The following is a 23,132-nucleotide window of genomic DNA, read 5'->3' as shown; positions in this document are numbered from 1 at the left end:
TCCTTGTTTTGTTGTGATCGTAAACACCACTTATTCTCTCCCTGGGGTGTGCTTTTCCTTCCCTGCAGAGAGCTAACTGGCTGAGTTTTCGGATTAGCCCTCCTTCGCTTCTAATCCAATTAAGACGCTACCCCTGGTATCGAAATCTCAGCCAGAGGAAGCTTCCCTCCAAGTTTACGGATTAAAGACGGAACACAGTGCACGCGTCATAGTGCTCTGTAAGCGTGTGAAGGACTGATCTGCTCCCTCCAGTTTAGTTTAGAAATAAATGTTGGTGCTGCAGTTAGTTATGAAATCATGGAAAAAAAAGTTAACAACATCTGTATACGTTTGTTTGTCATTTAAATTAGCAGCAAACAGGTGTCTGCAGCATTCATCAAGCCAGTAGACCCATGGTGAAACATAATAGGGTTGAATGATACGATCAACAGGAAAGAATTTACATATCATCAAGTGTTCTGCCTGATGGCAATAAACATTGTGCAGACCCTGTGATTCCAAAAACAAATGACAATTTGTGAGGAGATGGTTAGCATGGAGGATGTTATGGGACGGCATCATCCACGCGTCACAGCGGGTGGCCGTCAAGTATGCGTGGTGTACAGCGGACTCACCTCTGCACAAAGGTCTCCTTTCAGAGGTCAACAGCGGCCTTGTATTGTAAGGTTAGTTTCTTGATATTCTTCTCAAGAACTTTGGTCAAAACAAAAGCATCTGCATGTTTGGTACGATTTGAAAAAGCTGCCCAGATAACAGCCGTCCACTGCGTCTCCCCTCGTGCCAGCTGGAGGCCTTGAAGCCGACAGGAGGGCCCCTCCCTCTGGGCCTGCTCATATTGTCGCGGTTCACTAGGGTCAGTGTAGTGCTCAGGGTCGAGTTGGGGGTCATGCTGTTGGAGAGGGAGGTGGGAGTTGAGCCCTGTCCGTCACGCGCATGGAGTTATACTCTCCTGAATCATTGAAGGGAAAGGGGTCAGTATTTATTATCCGGATCCATCAGGCCCTTCATTTTTCATACTTTGCTTTTGTTTTTACCAGAAAAGGAAAAATACTGAGTTGAAATAGTAGTTGTAATGTCCCAAGAGCTGCTCGTGGTCCAAATTGCTTGGTGCAGTATGATTTTGCAAATAGCATTTTATTACAGCAATTACACATTGGGGACCTTGCGTTATGGACTACACCAGACATTCCTCCAGAGAAGATCTTCATACCAGTCTGGTTCAGGCCAAGTAAGATGCTGCTGCTCATGGACACACACAATGCAGCCTCTCAGACCGGGGCGCTCAATGCGGCTCTGTGAGGTGGCCTTGGAGACTACCTGATCCTGTTCTCATGCTCCGCTATGTTTAGGACCCGAAGCACTCGTAGTGTTTGTCATAGCTGGTCACTAGCAGAGTCTCCCCAGGCTCCTCTTAGCAGTTCAACCAGAAGACGTGAACTGAATCACAGATATGCTCACTGCATGACTGACTGGCAATTACACAATAACTTTGTTCAAGCAAGTAGAAATGCCAGTTCACATTCCTTCAGGGCTTACCACTTGGACTCCTTTGCTCTACTATTGTCTCTTTCAGCCAAAGCCCGGCAGGACCGTCTCCCTCCAACAACAGCTTGAGATTGCTATGCGTTTTTAGAGCCGTCCCTGAAATGTTGGCCAGGCTCAAAAGGGGTGAATTTTATCCCCTGTGAATATTTTATTAATATGCCGTTCCAGCAAGCATTTCATCATCTTTTTTTTTTTTTTTTGGGAGGCCCTGCATGATTGAGTTGCGGCGTCTCTCGGTCTCCTCTGTGATGTTCGCTGTGCACGATGTCCGTGGCTGCAGGAGCGGAGTAGGTTTTTTTGGAGAGACGCAGTGTGAGCGCTGGCTCGGGGCCAGGCCGGGGCTAATCCGTTGATGTAACTAACTTGGAAGTACTGGGTCGTTGGAGAGGGGAACAGCCTCATCCTTCCACACAGGATGACTAGAGCTGTCTTCAACGGGAGAACAAATGTTCACACGCCGATCTGACAGCTGATTTTAAACGTCTCAGGGTTCAGCGGCATGTGGTCTGTGGATGGATGACACACTTTTACCTGCCATCGTTATTGGTCAACATTGACTATTGGTACAAGCTGACTATTGGTGGTATTTAAGTTAATTTCTCATTCTCAAAGCCATCAATGCGCAGACGTTTCAAAACCTTTATTTCTCCGTGTTCTCTGGATTTAAATATTTAAACGCTTGACCCTTTCATCCCAAACAAACCCAACCAAAGGTGAAGAGAGATCAGTCAGTGGTGTTGTTCTGAGGACCCAAACGGTAAGTGAGCCACTGTCGAGAGGCAGCAACTCTGAACACTCAAGTTAACACTGCGTCAAAATGTTCCCGTCCCATCCAGTGTTTTCCTGGTCATTCGTTCCGTCACTTCATTTTAGAGGCCACTGGAGTTGCATGAATCCCAAACTTGCAGTTTTCTTATTTTTTTAAAGTTACATCCATATTTTAGGGAGAATGAAAACAACAGCCACCTCCAGGTGTTATGTCTAGGTTTCTGTGCACCAGCACAGTTTCCTTCTTTTTTTGTATGTTTTTTTTGCACGGAGGTTGTTTTGTTTGGTCCAAGAAGATCTTCATTATCTGTTAATTTGCTTCTTGGGGAGGCCATTAGTGGCTGTAGAAGCAATTTAATAAAACGCCCGTAGCACCTCGGCTTTTCAAAACAATCCAGTCGTGTGTGGAAAAAGGCTTTCTTCTCCTCAAAGGAGTCAGTCAGGCATTTATGAAGAACCTGTTAGCAGCATCTTAAGTATATACACACACACGCACACACACTCCCAAATGAGTCATAATAAACCCTCAGCATTGCAAATAATCCCACTGCATTTAAGCGTGTCTGTGTCCTCGATGAGGATCAATGAATTTAATCAAGAGGATGGATAATGAATATAAGGCCCACCCTTTGTCTGATTAGATGATTAGATTCTGTCCATCCTAAAATTGAGCAATTTCCGGATGCTCGTGGTTGATAATCATTTGCTCATTCAGAGCATATAAAACACAAACTAAATGTTTTGTTCCCTAAATGTGATCTTTATCTTTTTAATCTGCTGACATTTTGTTTGTTTTTTTAAACCACATTCAGTGCAATGGTTTGTTGCTGCGTGTAGGAGCTGATAGAGCTGATGAGATGATAAATGTGCACAGAGCACCAATCCCCTCAGCGCAGCCCCCTTTACACCTAATGCGCTTCCTGTCACGCAGACGTCTGCCATAAGGGGCCGATTCTAACTGTTGTACCTACGAGGGCTCCCCCTCCAGTGCCCGATGTGTCATTTGCGCAAAGAGCAATCCTCATCTTTCCCGTACATGCCATCCCTCTTGACCGCTCGCCCCCCCCCCCCCCCCACAAGTGGCCATTATGTGTACACAAGACCCCCTCCCACCATCCGCCAATTACCAGCAAAGAAACCGCATAATGTGTTTCTTTGTTGATTTCATTTGTACAATCACCAATCAATGTTTCCCCCTGTTGAAATTTTTTTTTTAAATCCCCGTAGTCTTCACTAAAACCAGGAGCTTTCCATAATGGTTGAAACGTGATTGTTACTTTGTATACAAAACCAACTGGACATTGATGATATATTTATATTGGTGATATATTTATTTGGGATTTGAGTATGCTGACGTTGGTTGTCTTTGGATCCTGTGTGCAAATGTTCAAAAAGAGCACGGGTAATACATGCATGGGGCAGGAAGTGAGTCTTTTTAAACGTCGGTCATAAAGACAACGGAAAAACCACGTTTGAACTTTTCCCACACACTCTTCTGTTCAACTCGGTCTGTGCAAGGTCACAGCCCACAAGCTGCGATTTTAAGATACAGATACAGTCTTAAAGAAATTCCTGTTGAAAGGAAGCCGAGCAGCTTTTGTAGTTGTTGCAAATTCACTTTTTCCCCTTGGACCTTGGTTACATAAATGTCCGTCTGGAGAATGCATTGTACAGTGATGGAAGGAGAGGAAAGGAAATCAGCCTCGGCCGACATTTAGCTCTCTGCCAGCACCGTTAGACGGTAACTTTTAATATTTAATAAGTGTTTATGGCGAGTAACCTTCTGTAATGGTGTCCAAAAGGCCAAAGCGAAACCTGAATGGCTCTCAGGTGAGGTGGTTGGGTTCAGTTTCATTGCACGGTGATTATGAACAGCGTTATTGCCGAATGCACCTCGAGCCCCGTTTCACTGAATGAATGTAGGTATGAAGGAGAACGTGATTGGACAAAGCTAGACATGCTCCCAGGGCACTGTGAAACAGGTCCTACACGTAATCACTAGGTAAGATGGGTTTGAATTTTATTACCGCTCGAGAGGGTGAATATTTCCTTGAATTCATCACCATTTATCAGTGCACATCATTAGTGCACAAACTGTAAATCATCTGACTTCTTATTTACTATTTTCATTTGTTAATAATGGGTCATTACTCAATTAAACGACCTGATTCTGTGTGTATATTTTCCTGTCTGGAAGGCGAGCCTCTTTGACTACACTAGCCTTTGGCTTTTTTTTCTCTTTCTCGCTAAGCAGACTCAGTGATCCCAAATATATTTGTGTTTTCTGATTTGTATTGTGTAACAGGCCATGTTTATGATGAGCCTTTGCCCTTCACACAGCTAAGTGGAAAGTGTGTGCGCCAGTGAGAAACTGGGCAGGTTGTGCCGTACTCAAGTTATCAGTAAACGCTGCGGTATTCAATTATTATAGTATATGACACTCCTTACATCTGCACCTGACAGTGTTATATGGTGGTGCTCACTCTTAAAGGGAGGCAGAGCTGAGGAATTGAAGTCACATGTGCTGACCACAGAACAGTGAGAGTGACGAATGTGCAGAAAAAATTCACCTATAAAAAATATGTGCTTCCATGTTTACGTTTCTCTCCTGGAGTCTTAAACTTAAACTATCCACGATCACTGGTGATTATACAGTATAAAACAACAGCAAACATGAAAAAATCACCTCGGCCTTTTGTTATTTTAGAATTGGCAAAACACAGCTGCTTAGTAGCTTAATTAAAGTGACTTTAATAAACCAAGTCACTTTACTTAATGCACTGCTATACAGACTCTGGAAGCACAGGGTTTATTGATTCATAACATCACTCTTATTTTGTATTAAATGGATATCATTATGAGAGGTTTGAAGCTGAAGTTTATTCAATGTAGAGTAGCCGTTTGTACTCTATGTCTAATAAGTATAATAATGCTTGTATTAACTTTTATTACTTTCTTTTTCTATGGTTGTGTTACGTCAGATGACGAAATGTGATGCAGTTTTGTCAGCTTTAATCTCCATTACCTGGAGTTAAGATGATAGTAAATAGAGAGTCATTATGTCTAGAAAAGGTTTCAAGGTGGTGATGATGGCGTCGCAGGCCGCTCAGAACTTCACATCACTGTAGATGCTGCTGGTTTGATTTGATTAGTTTTTACAGGATGGAGATCCTGCATTGAATTGAAATCTTTGCCGGACAACTGGATCGCCAGCAGCACTTTTAGAAAGGCACCACACAACTAATAGACCACAAAGAAAATTAAATCTATCATCACAGCAGTTTCCACACACCGTTTTTAATGGTGAGATCTACATTTTTTTGTGTTTGATGGGTTTTCTTTGTGTCATTTTTATGAATGTGGAGTTGGTGGAAATGGTTCGAGGCAACGAAGTGGACAAAAGAACCTCAGGAAATAATGAAAGTTGCCCAGTTTGAAGGAGAGGCTTTTGTCCCTGGACCCATTGGCTGCAGGGCCTCTTGATCTAAAAGCCTTCTCCACTACATTTCCTTTCTTTTAGTGAGAAATCGACATGCCTTGCTGCCTGTTGAATTAAATCAACAGGCAGCAAGTTATTTCCTGCCTGTATTCAGGAAATTACTCCTAAGAACGAACTTGTGTGACCTGTAAAAGACTTGGAAGAAATTGTTTTGCCAGAGTGGGGAGTATATGTCGTTTGGGGAAGAAAAGGATTTGTCACTCTGTTGTAGCTGGAAGGCAGCAAGTATTTGACTTGAAAACCCTCATTTTACTTTGCTGATAATTAATCCTACCCAAAGAAGAAGATCATTATTAGGTCTTCGTTCAACAAATCAAATCTGTGGAAAACACCACATCTTCTCTGCTGTTCTTTCCTCGAAGGCAAGTGAGCCGTTGTCCTAAGTCTTAACACCTCACATCAACAAAATCTACCGGATTTAACAATCAGTGCAAGAATTTTACAAGAAGTACAACATTTTCTAACAAATAAATAGACTTAAAAACACTGATTGCTGTTCAAAAAAAATGTTACAATGAAGAGTTTCAACCTCCTTCATCTTCTGTTTCTTTGATTCACTCCACCTCGTCAGCATCCTCTTTTTTTTTCTGTCATACACATAGTACTTACTGTAGTAGTGTTCCCTCATATATCCAGTTCATTCCTTTTCCCCTGCTATCAGGACATTGTAGTTGTATACATGAGCTGTGATGGCTGACACACTGTATTCATGAAAACACGTCCGATTTTAAATCATTGACTTCTTCCACCAATGTTGTTTATCAGCAATAAACTTGAAGGCAGAATAGAGCGAGGCTTCACAGAATACTAGTGTGGATAAATGTAGATGAAAGGACGACTTTGCTTGTGGGACATCACTGTGATTTTTATAGGCACCAAACTCTGGCAGTTCTTTTTATGGGAGGAATGCTGCAAAGGAAGAGCTACTAAAAATGGGCTGTCGACATAAACGCGTTAATCCATACGACAAACAACAAAATATTTTAACGTAGTTAACATACGTTTTGTTTATTTACGGTTTACTGCAGGGACAACCACAACATTCATTAATCTGGATTAATTCAGACTAATGAATGAATCAAAATGCGATTAATTAGTTAATTTTTTTTTATCTATAGACAGTCCTACTAATAAAGGAAGAGCTTGTAGTTTTTACTCCATATGGAGGCGTAAACTCCATCAACCAAGACAAGCGATTGGTTTGTGCAGGGCAGGTGTGTGTTGGTGGGAATCGAAGCTACTCGCAGTCCCATCAGCTTTTTGTCGAATGATTTACAGAGGCGGTGAATCGGTGAGATTTACAACCTGCCTGGTTTGCGGTCATTGGTCGTCCTGAACGATCGCTCCTAAGAGGAATCAGGGTGGAAGGTGTTTGAGTTATGGTGGTGCGATAACGCCTCACTGAGAATTATATTGATTTGCCTTCATACAAGTTCAAATAAATACAGAGGTGTCGGTAACCCTCACTCTTCAAAGCAGTGTTTTTTTCTTCTTGTTGCTGTAGCAGGGGTCGGCAACTATTTTGATTAGTTTTTGTCTCAAAATTCAGTGTGCCAACTCAGTATTTAACTTTGTCACAAAGTCACCATTTAGATCTATCTGACTAAATGCATGCACGGCAAAAATAAGTACATTGTAAATATGTATGAGAGCGCCATACAAAAATGCTGCCATCATTATGAAAACATCCACACATGAGTTCAAATGTTGAATCCTAGCAACCCACACACAGTGTAACAAATCAACTGTATGTCGACATCTTTTGTTTAATTGGATTACCGTATTTTCGCGACTATACGGCGCACTGAATTACAAGGCGCACCTTCAATAAATCGCCAATTTTAGAACTATTTTCATATATAGAGCGCACCGGATCACAAGGCGCATAGAAGTAACTGCAGTAAAACGTTTGACTGGGGCTGCGTTATGCATCCACTAGATCGGGCTGTGCTAAATAAAACGTTATTAAGCGTTCTGAAAACTCTTCACTCCCATGGTAACGTTGTTCAAACGTTAATGTGGATATTAACAATATCTCTGAACCTCCAACTTTCGTTCTTGGTTAATGAAAACATTCTTGGCAAATGCTTTGGTGCATCTTGCACCGAGAGGCAGCGCTGGAACAGACGGTGGCGCCTCGCGGCGGACCGTCAGCGCGATCCCGACATCCAACTACGAGCTTTAATATACTGTAGCGACTCTCGCTAATGAATCTCTGGACAATGTGCTTATCTTCTGGTTTTATTGTGGAGAAACAGGCTACTGTCGGCCGTAGCCTACGCCAAACAAAAACACACCATCGCTCTCCAAAACAACAACAATTCCCGCGTCCCCATAGGTGGCACTAAGATGAGTGACGTCACATTGTGCGCCCTTCACTGAACATCCCAAAACTCTGTAAAGTGCAACGCCGCTCCAGAACATGAAAACACAGTCCGTTACAATACGCTGTTGGAGCTGGAATTACCGCGGCTGCTGGCACCAAACTTTCCCTCCAATGGATCCTCGTTAACCAGTATGGATCAACCAATTGAGCCATATATACGGCGCTCCGGATTACAAGGCGCACGCGCCGTTTTTTTAGAAAAAAAAAGGATTTTAAGTGCGCCTTATAGTCGCGAAAATACGGTACTCGACTACCTTTCTTTATTTATATTGAGGAACAATATAGCAACGAGCAACATTAAAGAACATAGAAAGACAAGCTTTCAGAATTATTCACCAGCAGTTTCCACCTGATGCGCAGAGGCTCAGTATGTAATATAACGTTCAAATATGCATTCACCTGTATGTGCAGACTTGTGATCCAAATGCAATATGTGTGGCTCAGGCTCAGCTACCCTTTTTGTGAGAATGTGCATTTACAAAAAGAAAGAAATGATTCCCTTTTGGAAATAATTTTACCTCTCAATAATGTGTCACATGAACACAATTTATGAGCCACATTTCAGCCACATTTCAGTAAAAAAAATGCATTTAAAATATACACTATAACAATATATAGAACAAATATGCTGTGCTAATACAGTGTCAGAAATATCTGTCCTAATTTGTAATATTGGGGAATGGGCCTGACTCACTATAGGGCCTGCAAAATAATCTCCAGAATCTCAACAGCAACAATGTTCTTATTCCTCAGTTTTGGGTTTGGTGTTTAAACAATAAGTTCTTCTTCTTCTAGTCTGAAGGAGGACAGACACCTAAAGGAAGCGACACACAATGCATGAAAGGAGTATTCGTTTGCTTTATTGCAGACGATAACGTTGACAATCACAGATGGGGTTTGATTCCACTAGAACTTCACTGATGCAACACAAACCACTAATGGCGTGCGCTCGTCCCATACGGCCTGCCCATCAGTCTTGGGGAGGAAGGAAGAAGTGGTCCTTCAAAACAAAAGAGGTGCAGACGCTGCAACGCTCTTCGAACAAATCTCTGGTAAACAAATGAGGTGGAAAGGCAGACATAGAGCAGCGACAACACGTCTGGCCATCTTCCACAATTAAGCCCGGATGTGTTCGTGTGTGCCTTTTTTGAGTGTGAGTGGAGTGTGTGTGGTGCGTCTGCCTGCCTTTTAGCTCCTGTCGTGTCAGGGAGGAGGTGGCGGCATTGTACTGTGCAATAAGAGCAGTCGGCCTGCGGGCAGGAATGGCCATCTGGACACACATGGTGAGGAGCCCGGCCCGGACGTCAGTGGCTGTTCAACCTCTCTCAGCGTGATCAGATCTCCTTATCGTTCCGCTGTCTGTTTGCACATCAATCAACAGTGATGCACTGTTTTCTAGTATTCTCTCCTTTTTGTTGCCTCTGCCTCGTCTCTCTTTCCCTCATATAACGGCTTCCTCTCATCTTGTGTCCCCCCTTGCAGTTTGCTGTTTCGTGGTCCACAAGAGGTGCCATGAATTAGTCACATTCTGCTGCCCCGGGGCAGACAAGGGGCCCGACACGGACGTAAGTAACCAGAGCCCAGCTGTTGCCTGTCACCCGATTGTTTGCGAGTGGGTTTCTGTCCACCGTGCCGGACCCTTTCTTCCTCACTCTCGCTCTCCCTGTTGCAAAAACCTTCTATAGATCGTCTATTGACGTTAAATATTGATCGCGGAAAAAGAAGAGAACATTTCATTGGCAATCAAAGCAAACATTGTCGTTTTGATAGATCCAAAAAGAAGAGCTTTGGTGTTTTCCCCTGGTTGCACCCATGATTGAATCACAGCAGCAGCAGCAGCAGCAGGTGGCTGATTTAATTCATCCAATGTTAATGTTGCAGGCGAGTCACTGTGATTTAAATATTACACTTATGTGAGTCACCACTCGCAAACGCTTAAGAAGAACTTTAGATCATTTTCCACCTGTGATGATGCAACCACAGTTGTTATTCTTTCCTACATTTGGACATGCTTTTGAAAAAGTGAGTGTAATTCTTGGTGATCAGATTACTGTACTGTTTACAACGAGCAGCCAGGTCCCAGAGGCCGATGGGAAATGCAGGACTGGCTGCTAAAGGCAATACATCTCCAACGGTCTTAGCCTAGAGACACAGGTAGAAGGCTTCCAACAGCTAATTACACCCAAAAATTGTCCACAGTACGAATGCAGAATAGAGCTGAGGCATTGAGCAGGGATGATTTTCCTACAACCAAAAACTGATCAATGGGAGTGTACCTTATCCAGTAGCTTTTGAATGTGCTGTCAGCCACTGCTTACCTGCTTACTACTGTCGGTGTGTAAGCCTCAAGTGTCCTGTAACCGGAGATATGTCAGTGTGTCATTCAAGATCATCTACTCAGCCTCTTTAAATAGAGCCCTCCACGGATGACACAGAAGCTGTGACAGCAGAAAGCTCGGGGAAGTCTCGATTTGAGCGAGTACTGGAGTTCAGATTAGTGAGGGTCTGTCATGACCTTTGACTTCTATGCTTTCCCGTGTTTGCCAAGTAATATGCTGCACAGAACGTAGAAGTGTGTCTTTGAGTTCATGTACAAGGTGCTTCTCATTCTTTCCTGCTTGACACGTTAAAAAGGTTGTTTTACCTCCCAAATGGAGATGATTTTGTTGTTTCTAACAGAAACAACGCACAACTTAGTCTTTAACACGTGTCATTGCCACAAACAGAACAATGTTATAGTAGGTATTATTTGGCACTAGACGAGAAACCAATGAAATCCAATCAGACTAGTGCAGACTTCACTTAGCACGCCTGAGGCTTAAATTACTCTCTGCCTTTTGTTCATGGAGGCACTCTTGGTGGTTCTGTGGCACTTAAACAATTCACGTGACCTGATAGCAAACGCAAACAAAACATCTTTTGGATAAATATGTATCTTACCTCTTGCTGTGTTAGAATATGTGAAGCTCACTTCTTGATATACATTCTCAGCCCTGTTGCTAGGGGCAACCACACATATTACATGGCTTGCAGCCTCCCGGGCGAGCGATCCAGGAAGACAATAACTCCCATGGCCAGCAGATACCCTGAAGATATCCAGTATCTAGGCTACCTGCATTTCATGACTCATTTCTGTGTTTTATAACTCTCCTACCGTAAGAAACAAGGATGCCTACAAGAGACTTCAACTCTTTTCGACGGCGAGCTCGCCTTGAGAGGCTGACCTTCGTTTGACGGCATGAGATCAAAAAATATATATCAAAAAATATATTGCTCTTTGGGGCATATAAACACACATTGTCACATGTGCAAGTAGCTCTGCATAGTCGCTCTGGTAGTTTGACACACAGTCACAGTCAGTGGTGCGGGAAGAGACTCTGTTTGAAGGTGGCATCTTTCATCAGAGAACTAACACTTTGTCCATCTCCCGGTTTCGCAGGCAGTGGAGCGGATGTCTGTCTGCTCACAGGCTCGCTGCTCAAACCACTAGATCACTGATAGCCTTACTAATATTCCACTATTGTCGGTAGAAAAGGGGGCATATGAAATTAACGTGTGCAGAATGATGTTTATAGAACTAATCATCTGCTCTGCCTTTCATTTATTAGCATGATAATAGCATGACATTTTGTCTGGCGATCTAGTGATAATGCATAGTTATCTGTAACGGTATCACTTGTAAGCACATCCTATGCGCCAGTCACTTAGTCTGATTAAAGCACTTACTCTAACAAACTGCTTTCGCTCGACTGCCAGGTGTAAAGTTACCTACAGGTCGAGAAAATTCTGAGCTTTACAGCACAAGGCCGTGAATAATGCAGCAGCTCTCCGTTCACTACAGGTGCTCAGCAGATGAAACTAAGAGCTTGCTTTTGTGTGTGGGCGTGTGGCTGATGCATCATTGATGTCCACTTAACCAGTGCAGAACATATGACCCGAGGCATTTTCCAAATCTTTCTGCACTGATTTCCCCTCTGATTTCACACACACACACACACACACACACACAAATCACTCAGTTGAAAGGTCGCTTTCAGAAGGTGATGCATTGAGAAAACCTCCCATACAGCAACACGTGCCGCCCGCTACCCGATCCGACCATCCTGCTCGACCGGTGCTGCACATGCGCAACTCTAAACAGAGATGGGAAAGAAGAGAGGTGGCTCACCTGTTACTACTTCCATCTCATCCTCATCATCAGCCCATATGCAGATTCAGGTATATGGAATCAGAGTTTCAGGGAGAAAGGGAGTAATGCCGAATGCATCAGTAATAATTCAAATGTCAGATACGGTTTTGACTTCAGTGGGTCTGGGAGAAGTAGGTGTTCTGGGGACAAGGCCTGGGACGAACACTGTCTCATTACAAGGGCTCTTCATGGAAATTGAAAACAGGATTACTCTAGAGTGGAGCTGAATTACATCATCTCCGCCACAGGCATCTTGGGTTGTCAAAGGCAATGAGTCCTCACATTTGTATTTTTAGTCCCATTTCCTTCAAGCGAAGGTGTTGGCCATTTCTATTCTGGCACAAAAGTTCTCTATAACACCCTATCATGGTTGCACCAAATAAATGCATATCTTGACATGACAGTGAAGTTGTCCCCACAAGTCAGCCCCTCCGCCCCAAACCCCTGCGCATGCTTTTAGCACACGCCCCTCTGGAAGACTTGGCACAAGAGCTGCTTCCGAAGGGAACGTGGTCACGAGGAAACCCGATGCCACATGCATCTGCTTAGAGCCCTGATTTTATTTTGTTGTGTGAGTGGTGACATATCGTGCAAAGCCCTGCCAGGGTGCACTGTTTCCCCTAACTGAGATCCCTGTAGGCGGACACACACACACACACATAAGATTGCACTATGAAAAGTGCCGGAGAGGCTTTTTTTCTTTCCCTGGAAGTTGTAGCTGCAAAGCGGGCACATGAGAGGACGGACACACACACACACACACACACACACACACACCACAGCTACTCACTTCCTTCAACAGGGAATAAACGTCCTCTACTCTTATGACGGGTGTCTTTCTACAAGCTGTGTTCTTTTAGTGTGTAAAGCTTGTTCCTGGTGGAAGGATGAAGTCTTTTAAAGTAAAAAAAATGTGACCCATTATTTTCATTACAATCTACAGTGAGGATGAACGGGAGACTGGGAGAAGAAGATGTGGCGGGTTGAGGAAGATTGGGGGAAGTGGGAGTGGAGGGAAATGAAAAGGAGATGTGTTTTCCAGATAAAAAAGCAGTTGGGACAACATGGAGCACTGCATGAATGTCCAAAGGCCCGTTGACTGTGACACACCCTGAAACACTCACGGTACTCACGAAAACAGTATTTGCACTGAAACTGCATCTGTTGGATGATTTTGTTTTGGCTACAATATCTGATCGCTAACATATAAGAACCATTTTCCCAGAGTTCAGCTTTTCAAAGCCTGCGTATAGATATGTTAAAGTAACAGAACAGATTGCTGCTTGATGCATACACTTAACGTTTAATTAAAAAAGCAGCTTCAGACAAAAATAGATATTAAGTTAAGATATCAACTTCCCATGCTCTTTGACCCACAAACATTAGAAAGTGATTCCATAAACAGTTAATAAATTGTCTGGCAAGTGTTTATAGAGTCAGACTATGGATCTTTAGAGGTTTCTTGAACTGTCTTCCCCCAGAGATTAAAAGAAAAAAAATACATATTTACATATATACAGCAGTATATGTATTTACATATACTGTTGTATAGCTCAGAGGCATCCCTAGAAACCTGAATCATAACGGGAATGATTAAAGGCCAGTGCCTTTATGTTAATTGCTGCGCAGAGACGATGCATTTCAGCAGCTTAATTCAGTTGGGGTTAGCTGATGAGAGTCACCTTTAAATACTGTATTAATATCATTGGACCCTTTGCAGGCAGCTCACTCAAATGACATTTGAATGGTTGATCTCTAGCAAATTCTCATCTGTGCATAGGATGTACAATCAATGGCTGCCCTCCCTTACTCAGCTGTATGAGGAAAAATCTGTATCTGTAATATCTGAAAAGTACCAGTATGTGCAAAAACAATTGGTTTCCTTTAGTCTACACATAGCAGCCTTAATTCACAGGGGCCTTCAAGAAAATACTGCATGTCTCATCACATCTTTTCTTCAGAAATATATAATTCATCCCATTTATTTTCTTAATTGACCTCTAGTTGAGGGAGAGTCCCCTGGGCTGCAGGGCTGATGATATTTATATACTCTGGGATCCTAATGAACACTAACAGATCTTGAGTCTCTCTTGCTAATGGTCCGTGACATGCCTTTCTGAAATGTGGTTCGATTGAGGCTTTGCTGTGGTAGACGATGCAGAAGGCTGTAAGTGCTTACATATTGTGTGTGTGTGTGTGTGTGTTTGTGTGTGTTGGAGGATAGGGGATGGGCGTGGGCCCTGGGAGCTGCTGTATCACTTACTGGTGAAAAGCTTCCCACTGGAAAAGAGGATGCCTTTTGAAGGAAGAACTCTCCATGACCTAAAACACAATATTGACCTTTTAGGACTCGCGTAGTGCTTTACACGGGCTACCGCTTTGTTTAATCAAATCTTCTCAAAATGGGGTTTCACGACAGTGAAGGTGATCATTCGGAGGATACTGGACGCACAAATCCCTGTTTGACGATTTCATACAGTGCACAGCACAGATTGTCCTCCCGCTGATGTTTTCTTGACCGGAAGGATCCGTTCACAACCTCCCACCTGCTGTGGATCGTCTGACTGCGTGTCAAGGAGTCACCGACCTGCCATTGGTATTCTAGGCAGGCACACGGGTCGCACTGGGCTCCTCAAGACTAAACGGTCATGGTCCACTTTTTGCAGTGTGGTAGGAACCGGTATTACACGCAAAGACACAAAAATATATTACACATATACACACACACAGAGACACGCAGAAAGTTGCAGTGCACTGAAGTCACACACAATTCCGTCTCCCAAGTATAAACACACACACACAAACATTCCATCCGTCCCTCGGAGGTTTGTTTACAGCAAGTATTTTGCAGCTCCAACCAGGCTAAGTATTACTAATGACCCACGCATGGGAGAGTTGGAGCTGCTCTTGACCTCACAGTGACTCGGTGTCACGGTTGAGTTTGCCCCCCTGCAGCGCCTGCCGGCAAGCCGCGGGGGCCCTCTTCATCTCCTCCATGTCTTCATCAGGTCAAAGCCTCCATCGGCCGTCCATCTTTGAGGTTCATCAGTCACTGTGACTTTAGATAAAGTGAATCCAGATAAACCTTCTGGGATCTTACACTGTTCAAGACATTCTGACATTATCTTACCTTATTGTTGTTATTGTTATCATGTGTGTCTATCATGTGACATGTTAGCGTGGGTGGAGTGTGGTTGACACCAATAACTTCAGAGCAAACTAAAGTGTTTGTATCGGTAAGATCCAAGGCCGCGTGCTATAACGCTCAGTGTGCACAAAAGTGCTCGAGACAAAAGCTGGAGAGCATCTGGAGTCTAAACTTGAACTCGAACCTGAAGCAGAACCCCAGAAATGGAGTGATACACGTTACAAACCAGCCACCGAGCTTCTCTCCGACTCCTTCTGTATCTCAAGAGACGTAGCGTTGTCTTGTGTTTGTTATTCATTAACCGGTGTGACTAGTGTTTGACCTGCATTGACACAGGAGGACACGAGGACAAAAAGCTACTACAAAGCAAACGACAGTTGCTCACAACCTGGAAAGGTGTTTCCCAGTTGACTGAAGCAGCTCAGAAGCTCGCGAGTTGCCTGCAGTATCGAGCAAACGTTGTGCTGAAAAGGTTCGAGGAAATTCAGTCCCTCACTTTAATACAGACCAGTGAGGAGGACAACCTTACCTCTGTGATGATTGATCCAACTGATTACTGCAGATTATACCCTCCTCAATCTCATTTTTTTGTTGACCTTTGATGATTTGAAGGAAGACTGACCAACCTCATTATTCTCTAACTAGATCATCAATTACCGTCTAGTGCTTCACGTCTATTTCTGACCAACTGCTACTATTGTCTACATTGTATCTTTAGTTTTATTCTGCAAATAGAAAAAGTAGTGAGTTGGCCTATAGTATTTCTCCACTAGATCGCTGGTTATCTCTGGGGGGGTAGCGCCTCACCTCAGGTTGATATTAAATATAAATATGAGAATTCTTCTCTCTTTCCATGAAGCCGTTTGAACACCAGGCAGTACAGTATGCTCGCTCGAATTCGTGCTCATTCTTGTGTTCAGTGTTATTCCTCCAGTTCAAAATTGAATCCCCAAAAACAGGCATGGACACCAGCTAACTTTTATTGAGTTTTTCTGCAATAAAAACCACAGAGTTGAACAGCCAGGCCAACGCCCCTGTCTGCTGGCTCATTAAGGTGAAAAAGCCTAAGAAAGGCTCAAAGTCAGTTGAATTTATTGAGCATATGGCATCAAGTGTCAGCGTCTAAAAAGCCAATTTATTTATGTGACACAAATCGAATCAATGGCAGTTTTTGAGTAGCAATAGCAGGTTGTGCAGTCATCTTCTAGCCGATGTGACGGCTGTGAAGAACCCCCCCCTGGTGCTCTCCTGACCTTATGGATGTCACTCACAGCACTAATGTGCGTGGCGATGCTAATGAAGCAAATGAACTTGTCTCGTGGCGTATTCCCCTTGCTTGGAGCTCAATTTGCTCCAGCTGTGCAACGCCAAACAGGAGGTTTTGTTCTAAGAGCTTTAAAACAGAGTTCAGCTTTCCTATAAATGGTCCATTTAAGTAAACTACGGCAATGGAACGGAAATAAGCATCTTCTTGAATTCTATTTTTAAGAGCTTCGGGTTGTTGATTATCTTGTGTGTGTGTATGGCTTTCAAATGCTCTGCTGGTGACTGACAAAACTCAAACTCAATCAATCAAAACATTTGGAAATGATCACTCATACTTTAACCATCATCCTCCTCGCTGTATCTTCACATTGGGATGTGTTTGTGTGAGTCTGTATTTGCACAAATGGGTGTGATTTGCTGCGGGGGGGGGGGGGTTCACGAAGGCCGGCTCGCCACAGCGGGGGTTAAGGATGCTGCCATTAAGTGGGGGCAACATACGGAGAGTTTGCATCAGCAGCCAGGCTTACTTTTTTCTCACTTGTTAGTGGCACACTTGCTTGAGTACAACTTCAAAGACAAGAATCCTGTGTTCTTGACATTCCAACAGAGTCCACTATGCAAAATCTACTCACGTGTCATAAAGAACTCAATTGACAGCTTGTATAGATAGAGTAGACCCAGCATAGACCCTTGAGGTTCACCATACTGGATGCCTTAGTTTTACATTAATTTAGTCAGTTCAGTGCAGAAAGGTGCTCAATTAAAATTCCTAAAATAATGACAATACAACATACTGCTCGATGGGTTCATAGCTCTTAAAAACTCAATGACACAAGGTTTTTCTGCATCTGTCAGGCAAGCTCAATGGAACAGCACTTTGATGGATAGAATACATTTATACATCAGCCAAAAGGGAAACTTGGACCCTGACAATTGTAAAAAAAAAAAAAAAAAATGTCAGCTATTATCTCCATCTCGGCTTGCAGACAGATGTGTTAACGGATACAACAGGGCAAGGAAAGCCCCCTGTGAGCTGTGGTGGCAGCCTGGCCTCTCTCCCAGCACTCAGCAGCTTAGTGAAAGGCCAAGAGGAATCAGGGTGGTGATTTGTTCACTAAAAATAGTAACCTTGCCTAGCCCAACACCTCATGTCTGGATAAGTGACTCGCTCCATTTTGTTGTCTTCAAAGCCTCGCCTTACCTTAGCAACCAGAGTCCTGTAGCTGTGGTCTAAAACAAGGATAACCACAAGTAGGCAGCAGCATGATTTGTGTCTGTACCCCGGTGTCAAGGAGGGGATTAAGTGATGGCTAGATGGGGTCATTCCATCTCTATTTTGCACGCCACAATGCTTCACATCCATCAGGGACTGTAATGAGTGAGTGCAAGTTAGCACAGTTAGGTTTGACGGAAGAAGGGAATGTGATTAATATGATGTAAAATATAATTAGAAGTTGACAATTTAACAGCAGTGACGAGATTGGGTGTCACAGTGAAATAGAGGGCATGTCTGGCTCAACATACTGTCAGGGTGTCATTAGTACTTAGTGAAAGGGTTTGCACAATGACTCTTAACTTTACTTATTAACACAATATCTAACACAAGCAATAGATCCTATAAAACTGTCACGGTTTGGGTTCATGTCCCGTTTTATTTTGTAGTTTCATGTCTCTTGTGTCCCTGGGGTAACTTCACTTCCTGCCTTAGCCTGTCTACTCCTGTGATTGTCTATGTCCACGATTGTTCCCACCTGTGTCCAATCACCTGCACCTCCCCTGTGCATTTAAGCCCTGTGTGTCTTGTGCCACTTGTCGCGTCATTGCATGTTGTTGGCGTCATTGTCTGAATGTTGTCTTGAATGCATCTTGCATGAATACCCTGCCTGAGGGTCTTTGGTTTTGCTCCTGGGTGGCTTTTGGTTTTTTGATTTTTGGAGTTATTAAAGGATACCTTTCGTTTTGAAATCTGCATCCGGCCCATGCCTACACCACAGTCCTGACAAAAACAACCCTGGGGAGCATATCCAAGTTGTTGTTTAGCATGTATGTGTCTATGTGCAAAGACACGCACACACACACACACACACACACACACACACACACAGCACGCAGGTTAACCACAAGAGAGGATGAATCCCAAACTGCTACAGTGAGGAGCCATTGCCACCTTCCTTCAAATGTCAGCTCACACTGGGGGATGCTGGGTAACAGTGGGGTGACCCACATGGGAGTTTAGTTTTAGTGATGTCTGATGCTTTATATTAAGGAAATTGTTCACCTTCAAGCGTCACTGGTACAATCCTTCTCTCCGCCCTGTACTGAAGATGGACGTCAAAGAGAGGAAAAAGTTGGAATGATAACATTTCTCTCTCTCTCTGTCAGCCTGTCTCTCTCTGTCTCTCTCTCTCTCTCTCGCTCTGTCTGCTTGCCTGTCTCTCTCTCTCTCTCTCTCTCTCTCTCTCTGTCTCTCTCGCTCTCGCTCTCTCTGTCTGCCTCTCTCTCTCTCTCTCTCTCGCTCTCTCGCTCTCTCTGTCTGTCTCTCTGGCTGCAAATGTCACACCAGGTGGATCTCTTTTGACTCTGCGGGAGCCAGGCTGGTTGTATTAGCGACCAGCCTCTTTGATGATTGCTACACTTGAGTCATTCCATACAATAAAACCTCAAAATAGAGCCGTCACTTTGGTCATTTTTTTTAAGTACACTGTGGCCCTTGTCTTGTTTTTCCAAAGTGAAGTGAGAGCAGCATCTGTTGAAAGACGTCAAAGAGGCCACAGTCTTTCATGCAATTAGGTGTTTCTCCTGCCCAGAGGAAGCCAACCTCTGATCACGTACGTGTAGCTACTGTATTTGCAGGTTTCTAATTGGCTTTTCACACATGTGGTGTGAAAGTGAATCAAAAACACTTCTCATAACAAAACAGTTTCTGTGAAAGGATAGCGGCAAAATATGATGACACAGAGTGTCACGGCCTCATATTAATTCCATGCAAAGTCCCTAGGTAGAAAAGGCTTCCAAAATAAGGGCAGTGATAGATATGCAATCTGATTACTGACATGCTGCATGCTCACAGTTACATGGTAACCAGCTCACTACAGTGCAGACCAAATAGGTTGCTGCGTTACCAGAGTTCTCAGAGTAACCTGGTTTATTGTGTGCTTGTACACCTGCAGCACTAAATACATAACTTTGAAATGTACTCATCCCGAGGTTAGTTCCCGATTGGCTTTCTGGGTAATTGTATGTCATTGTAAGATGAGTGGTTGAGTGGACCAATCAGAGCGAGAACACTTGGACTGTTTTCACCTGCAATGACCCCATGTCCATAGCTCTACTTGCTCTGATCATAGGTTATTTTAAGAGAAGAGCGCAGGCTTTAATTTAAGTGCAGTTTAAGTCCCTCCGGTGACCAGAATGTTTTTCCTATTGTGCACAGGTTTGTTGTTTTTATGTTATGTGTTACACTGCATCAGCGTCACAGCCCTTATGGGACTTCCACTTCCCTACAAAATATACTTGTGAACTTTGTTAACTCAATATATGAATTAATGGTGACAGTTTTTTAGAAACTATTTAAAAAAAGCAAATACTTTAATTTGTGCAGTACTGAAAGTGACCTTTATGTAAAAGAATCTGCACATTAATGTGGTTGCAGTCTAACAATTTCCTGTTTAACTGCCCAACTTTGACCAAAACAACCGACGGCTCAACTTGGAGCCCCCCTAATGCATTCAACAGGACAACGTTGTCACTCTGCTCATCTCACTGCGACTGCAGGATGGAGGGTGCCCGTAGCCATCGTCCACCTCTGCCCTCTCCTCCCTTCTGCTGGGAAGCCCCTGCTCAGCTTCTCGCTGCCAAGCTGGTCATTAGCAAGGGCTTGTTGGCCTCCTGTTAGCTCATTAAACTGGGCTGCAGAGTCTGGCTAATTAGCCGGCATCACTGCGCTGACCCCCCCCGTGCTTCTGTTTTCATCACTATCTCCTGGTTTCCTACAATCTTTTCATCAGCCTTCTGCCTTGTGTTCGTTTTTGATCTGTGGCTACACACACACAAATCATTGTGGGATTTGTATGCAACGAAGGCTAAAATACATTCAGGGATTAGACAAAGTAAAAGCTGCTCTGCAATTATTGAAGGATAAAAGAGAAGTCTGATTAAGAGTGTTATTCATATATTTATTTTGTAATTAATTATTTAAAAGTTTGACTTGCTTGACTCTAAGATTACTGGGTGTATACTACTGTACATCTTGCAGGATGAGGAGACATTTTTCAGGGGAAAACTGCCAGTTTAAGAAAAAGGTAAGCTTAGTTTAGCTGAACAGTGTTGGGGAAATGTCTTCTCCTTCCACATACTGAAGGAAAACGTCTGTGTCCGTTTCCTCTATATTATCCTCATCAAGGTCACAGTCCACATCTATGCATCAAATCAGATTTCCCCATGTTTCTTTGTGGCAGCTGGATACACAGATCATTATTGATAGTATTCTACTCCGTTGAACAACACAATGCTAGATAGTGCCCTGTCTTCTGCATGTTCCATTTGGGCAATTACATCAGCTCTCTAATTGCCCGTAGCTGAAGGGCAGCTTCCTAGCTGCATCATCCAGTCCTCCACATGTTGCAACCGCTGGCTTTGTTTTGCCATTATGGCCTTCTTGTGTTGAGCCTAGTGATTGACGTCATTGTTGCTTCCTGCGGTTCTGCCATGGCAGAGCCGCCCCGGTCTGTCTGCTGAATGTTCCATTAGCACCGCGTTAGGCTGTAATAGGCGATGGAAGCCACGGGGGTAAACCCCCGCCGTCCCACAGCTAGCAGAAAGGACGAAGTTAATGGACAACCCAGTGTGCTCATTGATGTGAGGCACGTTCGTTTAGAGTTTTCGTTTGCCGCACATCCCAGCTTACCCCGGTGAATCTTTTAAATGGCACCTTTTGAAATCAGTCATCATATTTGCACCTGCCAGGCTGGCACCACCTCCCACAAAGTATTTTGTGGTCCGGGGGAGCCTGTAAAACCGTTGATTTTACAGCTTTTGTAATGTAATTCGTATACACCTGATACGCCACACATGCATCCTGGCAAAAATCTCAAGACCATACAGACATGCTGTCATTCAGGAGGCCAACACGGATCAAGCAGCTCAAAGGATTCCTTTTGCAGATCTACCACCATCACCCTGTCTGGCCTGTTCACCTTGCCTCATTGTGAGCGTATTTGCCATTATCTGGGAACATTTAAGTCATGTTTCAGCCATCGAAAGCTGATTAGATAAAAATACATTATCCATCTGGCGCTGAATGTGGCTCCTAGTCGCCATTGTTCATTCATCTAAACAAAGCCTTGAGGGGGGGGGGGGGGGTGGTTGCAAGAAGATAATCCTTCAGGATCAGCTGTGTGTGGGTGGACATGAGTAAGTGCTGCTGGCACAGACCATCTTTCCCTCGCTGTCTGTCCGTCCGTCTGTCCGTCTGTCTACCTGTCTTGTTCTCTCGCGTCCTTGACACACTGGTTGACTGCTGGCCCGCGCTTCACGGCTGCTAATTGGACAAAGTGCACTCAACACAAGAGAATGTGTGTTTTCCCATATCTCTCCGCGAATATGATCAGTTCCCATAATCCTGATCATGGTTTTGGATGTGCATCGTGTTTCTGCAGACCGCCCCGAGCTGGGAGGTTTTACTGCGTACACTGTGTGGTCACACTGTCACATGCGATGGAGGAGTTCAAAGTCACTTCTGATGACGGATATCTCAGACGAGCCGACTATCTGCTTCAAAGTGCAGAACACCATTACATCAGAATGCTTTTGCTTGGCAGTCAGAGAGATGTTGTTGTGAGATTCTTAAGAATAACATTCTCAAGGGAAGAAAACGTCCTCTGAGATCGTGATTTAACATGAAACACACTGAAAGGCATATATTGCTCGATATGCACGGTCACTCACTCTTGGGTCCTGAGTGTCACTTGAGGAAGTTCACATTAACCATCAAGGCCATATTTGCTGACCCCTGCTCCGCTGGCAGATTGCATTCCCGTTCCTTGACATATTTGCTTTGAATATACGGCATTCAAATGCCATATTCAGGTATCATTTAATATCACAACTTGAGGTACCTATCACAAGAAGCAGCGTGAAAGATGGACAAAGGAAGCGTTTCTCTTTGTCCTATGGCGATGTGAACTCACAGGCGGTGAAATGGCAGACTGCAAGCAAGATCCGAGGAGCCAGCTCTGCTGCACTGGAACAGAGGCCAGACTCTCACCGACACGCATGCCGTGCTGCTCCCTTTACTGATGATTCCTTTCTCCCGGGTCAAGCTCTTCTCATT

General features: G+C 43.8%; 1 protein-coding gene across 2 annotated transcripts in view; it reads left to right on the top strand.

The window, feature by feature from the left end:
- prkcaa (protein kinase C, alpha, a) overlaps window positions 1-23,132 on the top strand; it is an 85,976-nt gene that overhangs the window by 25,858 nt on the left and 36,986 nt on the right. For both annotated transcript variants that reach the window (XM_037473168.2, XM_037473167.2), the window contains exon 3: window positions 9,681-9,763. In XM_037473168.2, the coding sequence (XP_037329065.1) occupies window positions 9,681-9,763 (83 nt within the window). The remainder of the gene's footprint in view (window positions 1-9,680; window positions 9,764-23,132) is intronic.

This window comes from Pungitius pungitius, chromosome 9, assembly GCF_949316345.1.
Source record: "Pungitius pungitius chromosome 9, fPunPun2.1, whole genome shotgun sequence".
NCBI lineage: Eukaryota > Metazoa > Chordata > Actinopteri > Perciformes > Gasterosteidae > Pungitius > Pungitius pungitius.
The sequence above is the reverse complement of the archived record's forward strand: the minus strand, read 5'-3'. Positions and strand labels throughout refer to the sequence as shown.